The following is an 18,965-nucleotide window of genomic DNA, read 5'->3' as shown; positions in this document are numbered from 1 at the left end:
GATCCTAAATCCTATGTTTTTTAGTCATAGAGGTTAGCTATAAAAAAATACTTTCACATGATGAAGACATCCTTTCTACTGTCACAGCATTAAAGCCAGGTCAGGGTTTGTGAATCCAGGCCTGAATACATAACAGATGTATATTATGAATAACCTTTTTTTTGCGCAAATTATTTGAGGCAATTTGGTATTGTGAATTGTATTAATATTATCATTACAGTCTACAGATTTAAAAAGGCCTACTTGTATAAAATATATCACCGATATAAACTAGATAACTTGTAAGTGTTATTTGTAGGCTTTACAGCTGCAATGCTATGCAACTGTTTTCTACCTGCATCTCATGCTGCAGCAGGCTGCCAGGTGGGCAGAAGAAGGTTAGTCTCAGTATCAGCAATACCACAGTCAATATGATTCCTCAAACATATTTGATCATCTCATGCATAATAGTATGCTTGTATATAAGACGTTTGTGCACGAAACCTTTAATTAACCCACCAATGTTGCTTTGTGGTCTATTGGGAGCCACTGAATTAAATGTTTGCATCCGAGCTGAGGGCCTCTTTTTGTTTTCTTAGCAGTGATGGTTCAACCGAGCCTGCTAAAGGAGGCGGGTAACAAAATGCTAAAAACGTTCTAACGAGCAGCCGAAGTAGCCAATACGAAGGACGGTCGTCGTTCAAACCGGCCAATTAGAGGAGCGGAGTGTGGCGCTGCTCCTCTCACTGCCCTGCAGGGGCGGTGCTTGTCCTCGAGGACCCACCCCTCGAGGCCGCGGGGTTTGGTTGCACACGGGCTGCAGTTTCAGTTTGTTTTATTCACCATTTTGAGTAGCTGAGGGCAAAAAAAAAAAAAAAAATTAGGGATATTTGCGTTTGGAGGACGAGTCGCCGCCGTACTTTTATTTTCACGCGCTAGCTCGGACGGCGGAGTTTGTGCGCAAAGCTCGCTCCCCTCGGTGTTTTGCAGAGCGGGAACCAGTATTTTTTTTTTCGCCTGTGCTGCTTCTTCTCTCCCCCTCCCCTCTTTCTTACATCCTTAACCTCTACAGTATTCCTGCAAAATGTCAAGACCAGTGAGGTAGGTGTGCTAAATATGTCCTCCGCTCTCCGCTACGTTAATAACGGACACCGCGCTGGCAGGCTTTCGCAGAGAACATGCACGCCTCGACCATGCTGCGTTTTTTCCCCCTTTTTTAATGAGCTGGGAATGTGTTTATTTCATGAAAAAATAATGGGAATGTGCGCGCGTGTGCTCCCCTGCTTGTGCGTGTGTGTGTGTGTGTTCAGCCTTCTTGTTCTAACATGGATCCCGGCGGTGCGGACGGTTCGCCATGTCTTGTGGAGAGATTCGCGGTGTGTCGTGCTGCTTTAAAAAAAAAAAAAAAAAAAAAAAAAAAAACTGAATCCATGATGTGCATTGTCGGCTTCTATGTAGGCCAGGCGAAAAGAATTAGGCGGTGTGATTCAACTAGCGACGTTGTACGGCTCACTTACACCAGGCCTGGTCATATTTTTCCCTCTGTGACTCGAGAATGAGAATATGGCGACCCCATTCATCCAGGGGAGGCTCTGAAAACGCCAACACCCCCCACTACCGAAAACTGGGGAAAAAAGAAAACGACCGGAGGAGGTGGTGTTTGGCCTCGGGATTTGATCTTGTTGCCGCGCAGACTGGGCACGTCGATACTGTAGTACGCTTATGTCGCATTTGTATTGCATATTTTTATTAGTCAAAGACAATGTAGTCGGAAGAGTTGGGGAGAGCGGATCTTCATCTCCAGTGCTGGTTGTAAATTAACGCTGCTGGCTGATGTCAGAGGAAGGCGGAGAACTACAACCCCCCCCCACACACACACACACACACACACACACACACACACACACACACACACACACACATATCGTGATTATAACATGTGAGGTATTTCCAGGACCCTTTAATACAAATTTAACTTAATTAGAAGTCTTTTTTTTTTTCTTACTTGCTCAGATTTTAAAGTTGAACACCCCCAATTCTCGCGGTATTTCGAAATCGTAATGACTGATTGGTGGCCTTTAAATAAAGGAATCTGTTAGTCAAAGCTGTTAGTTCTATAAGTGAAAATTTAGATTTTTATTTCAAATCAAACAAGCCTTTAGGAGCTGTATGAAAATGATGGAGGGTGGAATGAGGTGTGATTAATGCAATCATTTTTAAAAAAAAAAAAACATTAATTCTCAAAGTTATGAATACATTTCTGGGGACCACCACCTAAATCAGAAGGACCCTCGCCTCTGATATCTCAAACTAATATGAATCCATCAACGCAAGAAACTTTTATTTTTTAATTAACATAAATATTCCGGTCACAAATACCAACGGCACAATCAGAGCGACATTTTTGTTTGTTTTTATGCAATTTTATTGCAACATGTCTTGAAAAGCACGAAATAAAAACATTTAAGAGGTTAAAGGAAAAAGTCTGCCAGCTTTATGTAGATGTCCAGACAGTGCTGATGGTAGTCCACTGAAACAACAAATTCCTCACTGTATGCTATAAACTGACCAAAAAAAGCTGAGCTCGCGGCTACAAAATTGGTTGTTCTTCTGCATCCAGAGCAGTCATTTGATGTGGCGTTGACATAGTTGGAGGCAAGATGGCCTCATTCTTCTCGATCAATATAGTGCAAACTGAGGAATTCCTTACTTCAATTGACTCCATTTATCACAACAACAGCTGGCCGTAGTTGACTGATCATTAAACGAGCTGCCCTGCTGCATCAATAAGCAAACAATTTAAGTTGGTGCGGAATTTACTTTTTCTTGCATTCTCTCTACTGACCAGCGGGGGGAGGACTCCTCAGGATGCAAAAAGAATTCTGATTGTATAGAAGTCTATTAGAAAACGACCCTACTTCTCTCTTGATTTATTCCCTCAGTAAACATTGTAAACATGAGTTTATGGTCTCAATCTCTAGTTTCAAGTCTTCTTCAATACAGCATGATGTTCATTTAGTAAATTATGGTCCATTTAGAGTCAAATAGACCATAAAGCAGGGTATGCTTTAGGGCGGGACTACTGTGATTGACAGGTCGCTACCAGAGACTTATACGACATCTCTATGTCACTCCTTCGCATTCCAAATATGGTAACCTCCATTCAATAGTTGCAAATTAAAACAACGTGGTGGCCATAATTCAAGATGGTGATGGCGAAATCGCCAAACTCAAAAAATGGCAGACCATAACCCAATGGGTGACGTCACGATGACTTTGTCCACTTTTTATATACAGCCTTTGGTTAAGCGTATCGTTTATTACCAGTCGAAGCACAAAACCGGCTACTGAGTCCATGTGCTGCGTGCATTTTCCTACTAAGCGTCCGCCGCCTCTATTAGTATAGCTGTGTGTTTGTTAGCTGTGTATCTGCACTAGCGTACTCTGTCAGGGTTTGAGCCAGTGTATTGCAACTCTGGGGTAACGTGAGTGTTCGGTCAATAGAGAGAGCATGTGTGTGATTATGAGTATGGAGTCAGTTGTGTGCAGTTTATACGGCAGTGAGTAAAAATTCTACAGCTCCTCCAGCCGCCTGGTCAGCTGCATGCTGATTGGAGTAGAATTGGGTTAGCCTCGGAAGTTAGCAACACCATTGGCTCTGACTTAATTAGGCGGTTAATTATTAACAACCCTAGGAGGGAATGAAATGTTTTATTTTTATAATATAATGCAAACTTTTAGAATCTTCCTTTTACTCCCTGAATCTGATTGCTGGGGTAGAAACAATGATAAATGATTGTAACAAATACAACAATGAAAAGTATCGGAAGTATTTTTTTTTGGTCCATCTATTTCAGTGTTTAAAGCAATTTCTGGGAAAATTGCAATGCCTGTTTAAAAGTGAGAACAAATCATAACCCTAAACAAAACAAAAAAAAATGAAAGGATTGCAGACTTCCTAGAATGCTGTCCTAACACCTAGTACCACGCAGAACGTTGCTCCCTCTGATATTCCTGACATGCGAATGATAATGTGTGGAAAGCTTGGCGGGCGTGTCACTGGCTGCTGTTACACATGTCTGAGGCTTTGAGTGTGGGTGTGCTGTGTCCCTGTGGTTGTAATCTAAGGACTTGTTAAAATTGTAGCACAGTGACCCTTCCCCCTCCCACAACCACACACACACACGGCATGTTTAGGATCCATATAACCAGTGCTTGAAGATTATTTAATTTTGACCTGTTCTTTTAAACGTTTGTGTGTGTGCGCACTGTACGTTAATCACTTTTAGATTGTGTTTGAAAGTTATTCACGCAAATGAAGGAGGATTTATCTGCGGTTTTAAACTTAACCAACGCGGCTTCTAGAGGTGTGCCTTACCTTCTCTATAGTCAGCTGCTGTCACCCGAAGCTTCCTCCGTACACTTTGCCAGATTGGCCTTGGAAACTGTAGAAGTTAGACCAGTGTCCAGTTCGGAGCCCCCCGCTGGTGGCTCTTTGTGGCTTCTCAATACAAACCAGACATTCATACACCGCTGATTTGTTGCTGTGTTGAATTGTGGATATTACCTATTATACCTATGTAGGCCCCCCCGCACTCATGTCCATGTCTAATATCAGGCGTTGGCAGTATAGTAACTTTGTCCTGCTAGAACGTAATGTGATACGGTGTGTATTCTTCTTCGCAGGAACAGGAAAGTGGTGAACTACTCACAATTCAACGAGTCTGATGATGCAGGTAAGAGAACGTTTCAATATACGTGGTTGTAAAGGTGGGCGATAAGGATAAAAATCATTCTTTTGTATAATATTTTACACTGTGATATCTATGTACATTTTAATGAAGTACATGTACTGGAAAATGGATTCAGAAATGGTTAATGAATGAAAAATACAGACGGCAGTGTTTGCTTTTGGCTGATCTGGCAAATTAAGTTAAGGCACCTTATTCCTTTTGATGCAAAAAAGGTAAAAATCCAATAATACCATAAAAAGTCCTGATCATTGGTTTGCAACATTGTCCAGTATGCTGCAATACATCCAGAGATATTGAAGGTATTAGGTGTAAACAATATGGCAAAATCTCTATTTTATAACCAACCAAATGTTGCAGAATACACTCATACAGGTGTCTGCCGAATTAATATATTACTTCTAGAACTGCTACTGCTTGGAAGTCCAAAACCTGATATACATGCAGAATTTGACAACTCCATTCTTTATTTTAACATTAAAGCATTTCTGGAAGGAAAAAATAAAGTGAATGTATTAATTAGTCTGATTGAACCAAAATAAAATAAAACCTTGTTTGTGGATTTGTGCGAGTGAAGTCCTGTCCTCTCTCTACAGATGAGGAGTATGGTGGGAATAAGCCCAAGAAGGTGCGCGCACCTCCTCGTGAGCCCAAGCACAAGCGCTCAAAGAACTCACAGGATGACAGGTGAGTCCTCGGTATAGATTGGTTTTCTAACGGCTTTCTGTCGCATGTTAAGTGCTGTTTCTTTTTGATAGATATGTTTATTCTCTGGGTTTCTTCTTATAGGCATTACACATTTACATGTGTTTCACTGATAACAATCTTGTGCCATGCTTCAACACATTAATGCAAATAGTAGCAAAATTGAACAGTTAGTCCAAAACAACAACCCTTCTCCCGGTGAGGTTAGCGTAGATGCTGCAATAGCATCCGCTCTTTCAGAACTAGAGTATTTCTTTATTGAAAGAAGAGCAAACTATGACACTGAAGGCTTTTCATGATGGAAAAGATGCATTCACTCTTCTCCCGACTGGCTTCAGTAAGAGTCCATTGACTAATGCACTTTCCAAGCAATTACAAATGACTGCTTCTCAGATGGTTCTGTGGAACAAACCTGGCAGGTTAAGTTAGCAGGAAATAGGTAGTTGATCAAATACATGTATAGGAGCAGAGAACGCCAGGTGTGCTTTAGCAGTGTTTCAGGCAGAGCAAGACTGATGGATGAGCTGAAAGAGTGTAGGGAGAAGGAAACTCAGCTGGAGGAAAATGGATGCAGATTGTTATGTCTTACCTATAAAATCTTACTGGCTTTTTTTCCCGGGCCTGGGTTGGTCCTCTTTAGCCTCACCAACCCAAACTGTGATGACATGCGTTTCCACTATCGCCTCTCAGTCTGGGACTCCTTCCTTTAGCTGTGTCCCCAGCAACTTAACCCCTTTTTTTGCAACTTCTACCTGGGTCTCTGTGGTTTGGAGTTCAGTTTCACACCTGTGTTACTGTTTGCTGCTGATGCAAACCCAACTTTTTCTGCTGTTGCTGATTCACACTAAAAGCTTTGCACTGGCGAACCAACAGGATTATTTTATTTTGAAGAAGTTCTAGGTAATGCAATGTGTTTCTCGCAAAGTTAGTGGAGCTTAGTTCACAGTGATATTTTTCAAGTTTAATCCACCAGATGTTAGGGTTAGGCAAAGTCGACAGTTGTGTTGGGAGATGGCAGGCGGCCCCGGGAAGCGGCGAGGGTCACCTTGGGCCACTCCCACACCGAGCGGCCGTCCCTGACCCATTGAGTTGAATCCCCCATGTAGACCTCACGTACTCCATCCGTTACGTGTAAAAAAAAAACCTGCGTTAACGTGGTCAAAAATCATCGCTGAACCCCATGCCAATGGGTTGGCTGATTGCCAGAGGATGAGTGTAAATGAGGCCTGTGAAGATGGTGGTTTATGGTCGCAAAAAGGACATTCAGCAGCTCTAATAGACATCCCCGCTATTAGCGTGCCGATAGCACAGCCCCTCAATGATTTATGGCATCCGTGTTTTAGTGAACCTGCCAGATAGGGATCAAGTAAAATAATCACACACAGGCATGTAAACAAATATGTGTACCAGTTAATTAATCTTGTAACGGGCATAGAACAAGTGTTTTCTTAAGCTTGTTAGTTGCATATTTATTTGAATAACAAAATGCAGATTTAAATCTTTGCCTTTGTTCAATATCTCCCTGGGTACTGTAGTTGCTAAGACGTTTTTTCCCCCTAATCTTTGTTCCAGTGAAGAGTCTGATGAGAAGCTCACCAAACCCAAAAATGATTCAGCAGGTAAGTGGAGTCTTATTGTCTGATTTTTAGATGAGAATGTTTGACTCAGGCACTCAGTGAAAACAGCTGGAATTTGAATAGTGGAGGCTGAACACAGGTGAGCCGGCTCACTGACTCCCCTCTGTGTCACTGCTGCAGATGATTTTGGCAGCGAGGAGGAAGACAACGACTTTGGAGAGGAGGAGGAAGAAGACGGGGGAAGCGACTACGAAGAAAAAAAAGGCAAAAAGGGAAAGAAAGCCAAGGTGGAGAAGCCTGTCAAGAGGGCGCCGAAGAGAAAACGGGGTGCAGGTAATGATTCCATTGTCTTTCCTCTACGTGTTGATCATTTTTAAACTCTGGATAAAAATTGTGTATAATAGATTGTATGCTGCTATTAACGTCTACTTTGATACACAGTATGAAGGACAATATGCTTTCTATTAAGTCCAATGCATGATTAAAACTTAATTGAGCAACATGAGTAAAATATTTTGAGATTTTTCCAGCCAGTATAACAGACAATTTTTTACATAAATATAATTCTGTAAGCCCTCACTAAAAGGAAAAAATGTCACTTGCCCTCAGGTGCAGTACTAAAATAGTTTTATAAATTAATTTTATTCTCGCATTTAAAGGAATAAAACGTATATCATTTCAATATTGGTATTTCTTGGGGGGGGAAAAAACATTACTACTATGAGGTTTACTACTTAAATGACCAGGATTTAGGTGGATTTAATGGCGGAAATGGAATATAATATTCATTATGTTTTCATTAGTTTGATTGGTTTGTTGCCTAAAACTTAGCAGATTTCTGGCCTTAAGCCCTGAAGGCAACCTTCTCCCATGTGCTCTTTACGGAGTCCGCCATGTTGCACCGCCATGTTTCTACAGTAGCTCAGAACAGACAAACCAAACACTGGCTCTAGAGAGAGGCTTTGGCTATCTGAAGGCCACCGTTTGGAAAAGGAGAGCTGAGCAGAGGGTTGTTCAGATGGTTGCAATCTGCGACTCCACCACTAGATGCCACTAAATTCCACACACTGCTCCTTTTTATGATTTTTAAAAGAAAACCCAAACTCTGTGCTATATCTGTTTTAATCCTTGAGGAAACCTGCAAATGGTTGAGACAGAATGTACCCTCAATTAAATAGGACTGAATCTAATTAAAGAAGTCTTTAGATTTCTGTGTAGCAGATGATGTGTTCTAGCCATGACATGCACTGATCCAGGATGTTTTTTGGAAGGCCAGACAGAGAGGCAGTTGTGGATTTGGTGCCATGGATATTCATTCTTTGACACGTGAAGATCTAAAACAACTTGAGCTCCGTGGTTGACGGGCAGCGCTGCATGTGCCCTCCCTGTAGTGCTCCTCGGGTGCATTCCTCCCACAATCCCTGGCTGATTGTGACTGATTGAGTCGTTTGCCTCCAACATTCCCAAACACTGCGTCGTTCTGTTTTGATTTATCGCTGCGAGTCAAAGGTATGATTGATCAATCAGTCATCTGCGGAGCTCGAGTCTGATGTAGGTTGACGGCATCTCATCTTTTTGTGACCAATCAAGTGACTAGGTGATGGTCTAAACACTATCCTCATTATATATACATCTGTGCCCTTTTTCCCCTGTCAGCTTTTAATTTAAAGCTGCTGGGGTTGGGTGATGGTTCCTTTTGTGGGTGATTTAAATTCCCCTAAAAGAACTGCCTTTATACTTCATCATCAGCGGTCAAATTTATAATTAACCTCTACAGGCACAATGTATGTGCTCTCAGTAATTACAATGGACCTGGCAGTACAGGGTGTCAAATGTCCTACTTAGTGAAAAAAATGCACCTTTCATTGTTTCACTGTGGCTTTTCATTACGCGGTATATGTTCCATTTAAAGGCATCGCAATCTATTACTGCTATGCTTTGTTACCCATAATGCACCCCCTGGTTCAGAGGATGACTGTTCCCGATAGGAACGTTTGTTTTGCCCTATTGCCTGACCCTGAAAGCTCAAGGAAATAGGATTTAAAACAGTGTTACTCAAAAATTTACATTTAGTTACACTGTTGGGTAAAAGAATAAGATCTTGCTTTTCTGACCTGTGAGCGGGACAGTTATGGCGTTTCTTTGGTAGTCTGATCACATGCTTCTTCAGACGTGCAGTTTGGACAATGTGGAATTTTACAAGGTTTGAAATGGAAGGAGGAGCAGTCCGAAAATTATTCTGCAACAAGTTTAACATTTATCAAGGAAAAATGCTGAATATTTCCAGCTTATTTATTGTGAGAATTTGCTACTTTTTTATTATTGTAAATGGAATATCTTTGGCGTTTGAAGTAATGACTTACTCATGATATACGTTTTTCACAATGTTCTGACTTTTTAATGACTGAACGATTGTGCTCTGAATAAATAACACTATATAATATGATATATTTTATAGTAGTATGCTAATTAAGATAATTGTTCGGGGAGTCACCATATTATTCTGAAACATTTAGAAATTAAGCAGACATGACCAACTGTCACATGCATCGATGGACCTTTCTCATGTTGCACATGGGGAAAAATAGCAGGGAAATTCTGAACAATTGGGTATCACATTTATAAAATTGTATGACATTAGTGGAAGTAGTCTGCAATTCAATGATGTCAACTCTGCTAAAAAAAACAGCTGCATGAAGCCTTTTAATAACACTGTTGTGAATTATTGCTTTTGTGTGTGTGTGTGTTCTTTGCGTAGATGACAGCGACGACGAGAAGGAAGTGAGTCGAAAGCGCACGGTGCGCCAGGCGGCCTCCAAAGCCGTGTCGAAACAGAGGGAGATCCTGTTGGGAGATGGAGGCAGCGAGGACGAGGAGCACGAAGACAAAGAGGAACCCTACCATGACCGTACGTATAACTGTACTGTAGAGGCACTTCCTGTAAGTCGCTTTGGATAAAAGCGTCTGCTAAATGACTGTAATGTAATGTAGAGGCGCCCGAATATATTGATAGTCTTGAATATCGAGATTTGTGGCGGACAGTGGTTCATTTTGTGTTCTGTTTAAACTGTTGTAATCTATCTTAGCCATAGAGAATGAAGGCTTCCTTAATATAACGTGAATATATAGGAATAAAACAAGTACGATAAACAAATTTACTGACCTATGTGTGAAACATTCTTTGCCACAGGTCTCCACGAAAACACGTCCAAACTATATATTTTTTTTTTTATGTAGCGTGAGACTGGTATTGTGGTGAACTGGCCGACCCTGTGTAATTACATTAAAAGTCCATTTTAAATTTAACTGCGTTACGAGTGTCCAACACCCTATAACAGGAACTTATGGTTGCATTAGTAACTCTACAATGCCACAGTGCTGTAGGCTGCTGGACAGCTGAGCATCAGTGTTGCAACATCTTTATGTGTCCCTTTTTTTGTGTGTGTGTGTGTGTGTTCAGCTGACGAGTCCGGCAGCGATGAGGACTTCATGGTGGAGGATGATGATGACAGTGACTATGGTCGCTCCAAGAAGAGGGGAAAGAAGGTGATCCGACGGGGACGGCCGGACAAGAAGGAGAAGAAAAGCCCCAAGCCCCGACTAAAGGCCACAGGTGAGAGGACCAGTCAGGCTTCAAGGAGAACCCCTTCAGTTGTTCATTGACCTGTGTTTTTTTAATGACTTTTGGTTCCGTCAAAAAATGATGTATTCATATTATGTCAATAATTAACTTAGTCGCTCTGAACTCTGACTTCAAGCAAGTTTGTCAGTGTTTCCCACAAGATTTACTGACACTATATTGAGTGGACCTCAAACCCTTGAGGGGGCTCTGAGAACGTCCTCCCCCAGAGGAAGATTTTCTACATGTTAAAGTGAAATGCATCAATCAGGTGCACTTTGAGAGCAAAATGAAGAGGCTAGATCTGTGAAGAACTCTGCTCCGTAGAACTCTTGTTCTAGCAGTGGTGGGATGTAACTAAGTGCACTTAGGCTACTCAAGTAGGGCCTACTGTACTTAAGTACAATTTCAAGATACTTTTATTTAACTGAAGTACTTCCATTTTATGAAACTTTATACTTCTAGTCCACTACATCTCAGAGGGAAATAATGTACTTTTTCACCTCACTACATGTATTTGACAATATTATTGACTAGTTCGGTTATTTTGTAGATTCTGATTCCTAATATAAATGAACTAATAAACTATGATATTAAAGTATTTTAAATAAGCTCCACCTTTTCCAGCTGCAACATTGGAGCGAAGAAAACATTAGTACATCAATAATTATAATCCAATGATCTAGTCCTACTGTAAATATATTATTTGAAATAGGCCATTCTGCATTATTAGTATATTTTTACTTTTGATACTTTAGTTCTTTTACATATAGTACCTTTTGCCTACCATTTAGAAATGTAAAATAATTTTTTGGTTCATTATGAAACTGTGGCGAGACACGCTAGACTTTTGGCGGGCCGGCAAATGCTTTGGCTCGAGCGAGAGGCTTCACTTTATACATCAAAGTTTTTTTTTTTTGTTTTTTTTTATTTGTTCCCCTATAGAGTGCTGCAGGAATAAGTCCAAAAACCTGAAAATAAGTCAGGATTTTCACGCTTCCCATGTCTTGTAATCAATGGGTTGTTCATATGGGTTTTTGTTTAAACCTATAATGAGGTTTGTCGTTAACACAAGCTTAAGGGATTTTAATGTTTTGTTGTATGACAAAAAAATACGTCGGTAAATACTGTTTTAAAGCAAAGCTAGTCTTCCTAGGGGTTCACGGACGCATCCAGAGAGAGAGGTACAGCCAATGAGAACAAAAGACGGGTGTGGGGGGAATCTTTGGGGGTTTAGAGCATTTTATTTAACATAAGGATGCAATATTTAGTTTGATACTCAATAGAGGCCCTTTCTTGTTGCAACAAATTCATTAATATCTATTGCGGTTTGATGGTTTTAAGTGAATTTTTAACATTTATTCAGCCACCACATAATAAGACGCAGTTTCTGATGATAAAATGTGCTAAAATTCTAATAAAAATGCAGAATTCTGAAAAATCTAAACAGAAAACACAGAATTTGGGGAAGAATAAACAAGAATCTGAACATTGAATTTGGAAACTGATATTTAAATCGTAATCTGTTGATCATGAACTGACTTCATGTCTTTTTGCTCCTCAGTGACCCCCAGCCCGATGAAAGGAAAGGGGAAGGGGCGCCCCAGCACCAAGGCCGTGGAGAAGAGCTCACCCAAAGAAGAGGAAGAGGAGGACCCCGAGAGTCCCCTGGAGGAGGAAGAGGAGGAGGCAGAGAAGAAGGCGACCTCCCCCGCCCCCAAGACGACGAAGGATGCCGCAGGAGGAGACGAGGAGGAGGAAGACGAAGAGGAGGAGGACGGCTCAGAAGAGGAGGCGCCCTCTGGAGAAGACTAGAAGATGGTACCCACTGAAGCCCATCCTCCCATGTCTCTTTCTCTGTCTCTTCTCAAAAGATTTTGTTTTTCTTTTGTTGCTCTGCGTTTAGAATATTATTTTTTTGGGTTTTTTTGTTTTGTTTTCCTCTCCTGGTGGCCTGGCTCAACGGTTTGGACTTGGTGTGCTTTTTTCCCCCCCTGTTTTAGCTTTTTACCTCCCCTCCAACCAAGACATTGTGCTGATTCTCATGCGGCGTATGTAAGGAGTCACAGCACTCAGCCGCACCCGCCCTCCTGTCATTATCATTCACATTCTGCATTCTAGTGTGAAAGCAAAAGTGTCCGCCTTTTCCAAGAGCTCAGTGCTAGTGAGCATCCGTCCTGAGTGTGAACAAAACCACTTCACCCGTTTGCTTGTTTTTCTCCTTCCCCTGGGATTATCAGTGATCTGACATGACTGGCCACACAAGCTGTCCAGTTTACTTTACCGATATGTGCGATTACAGGGAGTTTTGTCCAGGGCTTCTCAGTATCAAGTTACTAAAGTGCCGTATTTACAAAGCGACGCTTAAGTCAACACACGCGGGGCTAAAAGCCCTTTGCCCTCTCTTTGGTACCTTGTGCTTTTTAACCAGGAGCATGTTTTAACAGGGCAGCATTAGCTAGCTAGTTATTTTAAAACCTGTTCTGTCAGTTAAAGCAGCTTTCCTTTCATTTTCATTTTCATTTTTATAGTCACCCTGCTCGTTTCAGACTGTATTGGTGCTGAACTCTTGTTGTGTGGCTGCTGCTGCTGCTGCTGCTTTGTAGTTCAGTTCAAACCGTTCAAAGGTGTGCTAGGTGGACTGGCGAAGTGGTTGGTCATTACTGAGTGTATGCTACACGCTGGACTGCCACTATCACAGGTTTCAAGCCAGCATGTGTGTGTTTTATGTACTTGTTTAAATTTTGTATGCTTGTTAGAGGGTCTGGCTTTATTTTTTTCCCCCTCTGTCTCTCTCAGCCCATCTGCTGCCTATGTTAAACGGTTCTGTTGTTTTTAACGACGCACCATTGCTACGTGAAGCAAACCCCCCCCCCCCCCAGAACACATGATCCCCCTACCTCCCCGCATGGCTACAACATCTTCTCAGCATTCAAGCCCTTGTGCCAGGCACCCCTAATTCAGTTTTTATTTTATTTTTGTTTTTATTTTTAAGAAATGCAAGAAGAGATGTTTCGTTTTTTCTTTTCATTTTGAGAGTTCAAAAAAAAATGAATGTTGTTTTTTCTTCTGTCGGTTCATTGTTTTAATTCTCTATTCAGATTTTTTTTGTAATGTTTGTTTTTTAAGAAAAGAAATAAAAATGTATCTTGATTTTAAAGAAAACAGTTGACCCTATCCAATCTGTTCTGCCCGATGGTTGGACCAGCCACCCCTCCCTTATTTACCTTTGTCCTTTCACTCACCCCCCTCCCCCCAGTCCCACCAGCTTAATGGTTCCCGTTGGTATCCTTTCTTTTCTCAGAGCATTTGTTCACCCATAAGTATTTCACAAGCGTATCCATTTTTTTTAAAAGGACACAGTACTGAGACTCCAAAAAGATTGAAATAAAGTAGGCAGCTCAGTATATATCCGGCATTTGTTTGTCTATTAATGCCTTAATTTTCATTGAGTTCAGTTTTCAGTAGTGGCTTTGGTATCACTGTTGGAGGCCTGAGAATGTAATCTGCCCGCATGTTTTAGGTCTTTGCTACAAACTGCAAATTAGGCTTAGAACAAGTCAACAATTTCTATGATCAATGGACCATCAAAAAAGCCATAAACGATCTCAAAACTAGTGACTCAGTGATCAGATGCAGAACTCGTGAGATTGTCCTCTTTTTCTTTTCTTTTTTTTGGATATATAGTGTTTTGATGTTTAAAAAAAAAAAAAAAAAAAAAAAAAAAAAGAACATAAGAAAAAGCTGCTATTGTGACCTTGGGAACATAATAAATGCATTATTATGCATCAAACAGGAGAAATTCTGATTCGTCCCATGGCTGAAATACAAATACGGTCCTGGATTTGGACAGGACACTTGAACCTAGGCCTTGGTTCAGAAGCACATTCAATTCTTTTACAACTGTCCTTAGCAGCTTAGTGTGTTTTTCTAGGTCCTGAATTGGCACCAGATCCTTAATGTCATTTTAAGACAATTGGATATAAATAAGGAAGAAAAATAAAGTTGTTTATACCAATCTAAAGCTCATAGAGCTCTGTTGGCGGTAGGATCAGATACTGCCCTGTAGCTCACAGCGCTGAGGGCTTGAAGGTTCCTCTCCATCATCCCACAGGAGGCACATGGCAAAAGGCTGTGAATTTCTCCTCTTTTCATCCATTCTAAGATTACTTCTGTTGTATGGTTTTTGATGTGGTTTTTTTTTTTGTTCTTTTTCTACCTTCGGTTGTACTGGCAATGTAAATGTAAGCCAAGTTGTGATGCCTACAGGAGACCATGAGGAGAAGCTTTTGTCAGTAGTGTGGAGAGGGAACGCTGAACTCGAATCTTTTGCATGTTGTGGGGGAAAAAAAAGTGCGAAGCGATGATGACGCTGGTAATGGCAATATTGTGGTCTTACAAAAAAGAAAAAAACGAGTATTAACAACGACAATGTTGATAATGTTTTGGTTTCCCAGCTTCTAATAAAGGCAACCTACTTTTTATACGGATTTAACTACTTGTTTTGTGACATTGAGCTCTGTGAAATGTGGCTTTAGTTTTATAGTGATCTGCAATCCTCAGTGTCTGCCACCCAGTGGTGCTGTGTGCAACAACAGCACACTGTTTTATATATAGTTTTCTGATCTGATGAACAGACTGCTGACATACTCAATGATTGGTAAGAGGAATGTTTTTATGGCTATAACATGATTATTTTGGTGAATTTTATTTTTTTTAAACCAATGGAAAATCTGCTGATGCCCTCATCAGAGCATGTCAACAGGAGACGAAATTCAATACATAAAGGAAACGATAAGATAAAGAAATACGAATATAAATTAAGCATAAAGTTGTTGAACGAAAAGGTAAATGAATGGGAACAGCTAATGTACACATCAAAGAGTGTACATCAAAGAGTGCAGAGTACTACTGCCTATGAGGAAGAGGATGTTTAAAACCATTAGTGTCTCAAGAGGGAGCTTTGCAAAGTCTTAAAAATGTCACCAGGCGATGTCATTGAGTCGGCGTCTACTGAGGCTGAAGACTAAAAGGTTGAAAATGAAAACATCTGGAGGTGTGGAGTTAGAAATCTTTGCCTGAAGCTCCAGGCTACATCACCAATTATTAGCATAACACACCCAAATCACAGACCAAACTTGTCAGCGGTTATGTTGCATTGTGGGTAATGTATGCACCAGGTTTCATCCTTTGTTTTTACTGTCCTATAGTCCAACAATGGTATAGGAGTACAATGCTAAATGGATGGGGTACAATATTCAAAACTGGGGATAAATGAGGTTTAAAGGTGAAGAAGTCACTAAGGCAATTTGAGGCCATAGCATTGAAATGTGTTTATACAATACCCACATGCCTATATGTAAATTAAAAGGTTTATTGGTCGCTGCATTTGTTCCTGCTGTCAATACTGGCCGTACAGTGATACATGATGCTGCACATTGTGTGTGGCCTCAAAGATCACGACTGTTACCGACAACTGGTCAGTCAGCAACACAGCGTCTTGGTGTGAGTCCATAATCCCTCCTCACTATGTAGTCAACTATACTATAGCGTTGTCCGAATGTATAGATTTAATTATTGTGCCGTATATAGTGTACTCAAAGTATCCCACAATCCATTGTGAAAAGGTTGTGTACAACCAGGCAGCAACCTCCGAATCGTAAAAGGGAAAGCAATGCGGAAGTGTTTTAAACTTGCATTCTCTCTAATGTCCAGCAGGGGACGACTCCTCCAGTTGCAAAAAGAAGTCTGGTTGTATAGAAGTTTATGAGAAAATAACTCTACTTCTCTCTTGATTTATTACCTCAGTAAACACTGTAAACATGAGTTTATGGTCTCAATATTTAGTAAATGATGGTCCATTTAGAGCGGATGAGAGAAAGGTCAAAATGGAATGAGTTAAGTTGTATACACCGCCATTGTAGACAGAGGGGAAATGTATTTAGGGAGGCTAAGTTATGCCCCTTTCGGTGTCCCCCATGGGACCTAATTTATAAAATACAAAATATGTACAGTATAGAAATATTGTTTTGATCCTGTTTGAATTGTGCCATGAATTACACATAGGAAAAGATAACTTTGCACATTTAAAACCAAATCAAATGATTAATTGTCTCCGGCATTGACTACCAAAATAAGGTCCCATAGCGGTCAGTCTGAAGGGGTAGGACCTCTCGATAAGCGTATTTTCCCAAAGTAATTAATAAATACAAAGTACTTTTCGTTGCTCACATTAGATATATTATTTTCGTGCTACAACTCATGTATTTGTTTCATTCGGGCTGCTCGCTCTCCTTTCATCCTTCTGTCACACTTATTTACCCCCCAGATTGACAACAGTGGTGGATACTGCTTTACTCCTTCTGTTCTTCCTTTCACAATAAAAGTCCTAGACATATGCGTCACTGACATTACTGTTTACCAGGGGACCTTAAATTCCATAATAGCATTTCAATAAGAGGCAACTCGGGGAAAAAAGTATATATATTCATCACAAAAATGCATGTCGGTATGTTTATGGATGGTCCACCAGCTAACATGATCCATCAAGTTTGAATTGTGCAACAGCAGTGACATAACTAACAGCAACAGCATAGAGAAAAAGGACCTGAGTAGTTTGCAAAAGCATATTTTCATTTTGCAGAAAATGTAGTGTACTCATAGTGTAGTGACGGAAGAAGTCATAGTATAGTATGTCAAAATGGTTGGTCTAGTATAAAGCCATGTAAAAAAAAAAGTAGTAAAGCCGTAGTATAGTTGGTTGCAAAATGTCATGAAAAATGACTGTACTTTATCAAGAAGTCATGGTATATTACATCAAAAAAGTGATAAAAAGGTCATAGTATAGTTAGTTGAAAAAAAAAGTCATAGTATATATGTGAAAAAAAGTCATAGTATAGTATCCCCAAAAATGCCATAAAGTCATGAAAAATTATATTTACAATGTCCAAAAAGTCATGAAAACTCATAGTCTACTACATCAAAAAAGTCATAAAAAGTAATTGTATAGTATGTCGAATAAAGTCATATTATAGTTTTATTGTGATGGTATAAGATTCCTAAAAAGTGATAAAAGAGTCATATATTATGTGAAAAACCTCATGATATAGTATGTCAAAAATGGTTGTAAATCAGTCATAGTTCAGTATTGCAAGTAAAGTCATAGTATAGTATTTCAAAAAAAGTAAAAAACAACAACATTGTATAGTAATTTGAAAAAAGTCATAGAATACTATTTCGCAAAAAATCTAAATACTCACAGTGTAGTATGTCAAAAAAAAGTCATAGTTTACTATGTTGAAACAAATCATAGTATGCAATGTTGAAAAAAGGGATAAATCGTCATGGTATAGTGTCAAAAAAAAAATTATAACGTTATAGTATAGTATGTCGAAAAAAGGAATTCAGATGAGGACAATGTTTAGTTTGGCAAGGTCATTTCGGGTGGACTTCTCCAAAGACATTGCAGTGTGGTCAACTAATCATGTATCAATCTTTGCCTTCAACATTTAAGAGGCTACCACTGTAACCAAGCAACAAGCTAGCAAGGCATGCTAGTGCTAGCAGTTTACCATAAAACAGCATACGCTTTTTAATCCATTCCTTACACTTTTGCTTGTGTACTTTAGATTATGGAAGGGCAATAAGAAAGACATAACCTTCCAAACTCTTTGTATACCTTGTATCACTTTTGCTATGGGTGTGAAGGATGGATAGATGGAGATGTAATTCTACTTTATTTGTTGAAACACACATGTTTTACATGACAGAATATACCATTTTTGCTTGCCAACAAGCTGATCATTCCTCACTGATCAGTGAACGTGTTTTCAGAACCAATGTAACCACTTCATCAGGCTTCCTCTTTCTGCCAGCGGTGGGTCCAGTCCTGTGTTTGATCTTCATACCAATGATTGGCTCAGTTAGTGATTCTTGGCGAGGCTATTTTGGTCATCGCGGGCAATTTATCTGGTTGCTGAGCCTGGGAGTTTTGCTCAGCCTGCAAGTCATGCCACGGACCGCCATCTGGCTGGAGGCTGTTCTGCAGGCCGGAGCTGTGTGCATGCTGAAGTTCTGTGGACTTGTGAGTTAGCCACATACATTGTGCCCAAGATAAATCAATCAATCAAGATGTGCCAAGTTACTGTCTGGATCAAAGACTTGATTTGCATCTACAAAGCAGGCGTGGACTTGTCAACAATACATCCATGGTCAGTGGGCGTTTTGCTAATTTCTTTATTTGGATCAAATCCAAAGTGTCAGTAACGATAAATGACTCGCACCATTGCCTCTTCCTTTATATTATGTAGTGCACCAAATACACCAAAGCATATT

General features: G+C 40.2%; 1 protein-coding gene across 1 annotated transcript; it reads left to right on the top strand.

Annotated features, from left to right (window-relative positions):
• The first annotated feature begins 749 nt into the window (after positions 1-749).
• On the top strand, positions 750-15,115 carry nucks1a (nuclear casein kinase and cyclin-dependent kinase substrate 1a). The gene is made up of 8 exons (XM_054616738.1): positions 750-1,080; positions 4,666-4,715; positions 5,327-5,417; positions 7,008-7,054; positions 7,193-7,345; positions 9,771-9,920; positions 10,473-10,625; positions 12,196-15,115. The coding sequence occupies exons 1-8, from the start codon at positions 1,064-1,066 to the stop codon at positions 12,444-12,446; spliced, it is 912 nt and encodes a 303-aa protein (XP_054472713.1). The 5' UTR covers positions 750-1,063; the 3' UTR covers positions 12,447-15,115.
• The last annotated feature ends 3,850 nt before the right edge of the window (positions 15,116-18,965 follow it).

This window comes from Anoplopoma fimbria, chromosome 17 (assembly GCF_027596085.1).
Source record: "Anoplopoma fimbria isolate UVic2021 breed Golden Eagle Sablefish chromosome 17, Afim_UVic_2022, whole genome shotgun sequence".
Classification (NCBI taxonomy): Eukaryota; Metazoa; Chordata; class Actinopteri; order Perciformes; family Anoplopomatidae; genus Anoplopoma; species Anoplopoma fimbria.
The sequence above is the reverse complement of the archived record's forward strand: the minus strand, read 5'-3'. Positions and strand labels throughout refer to the sequence as shown.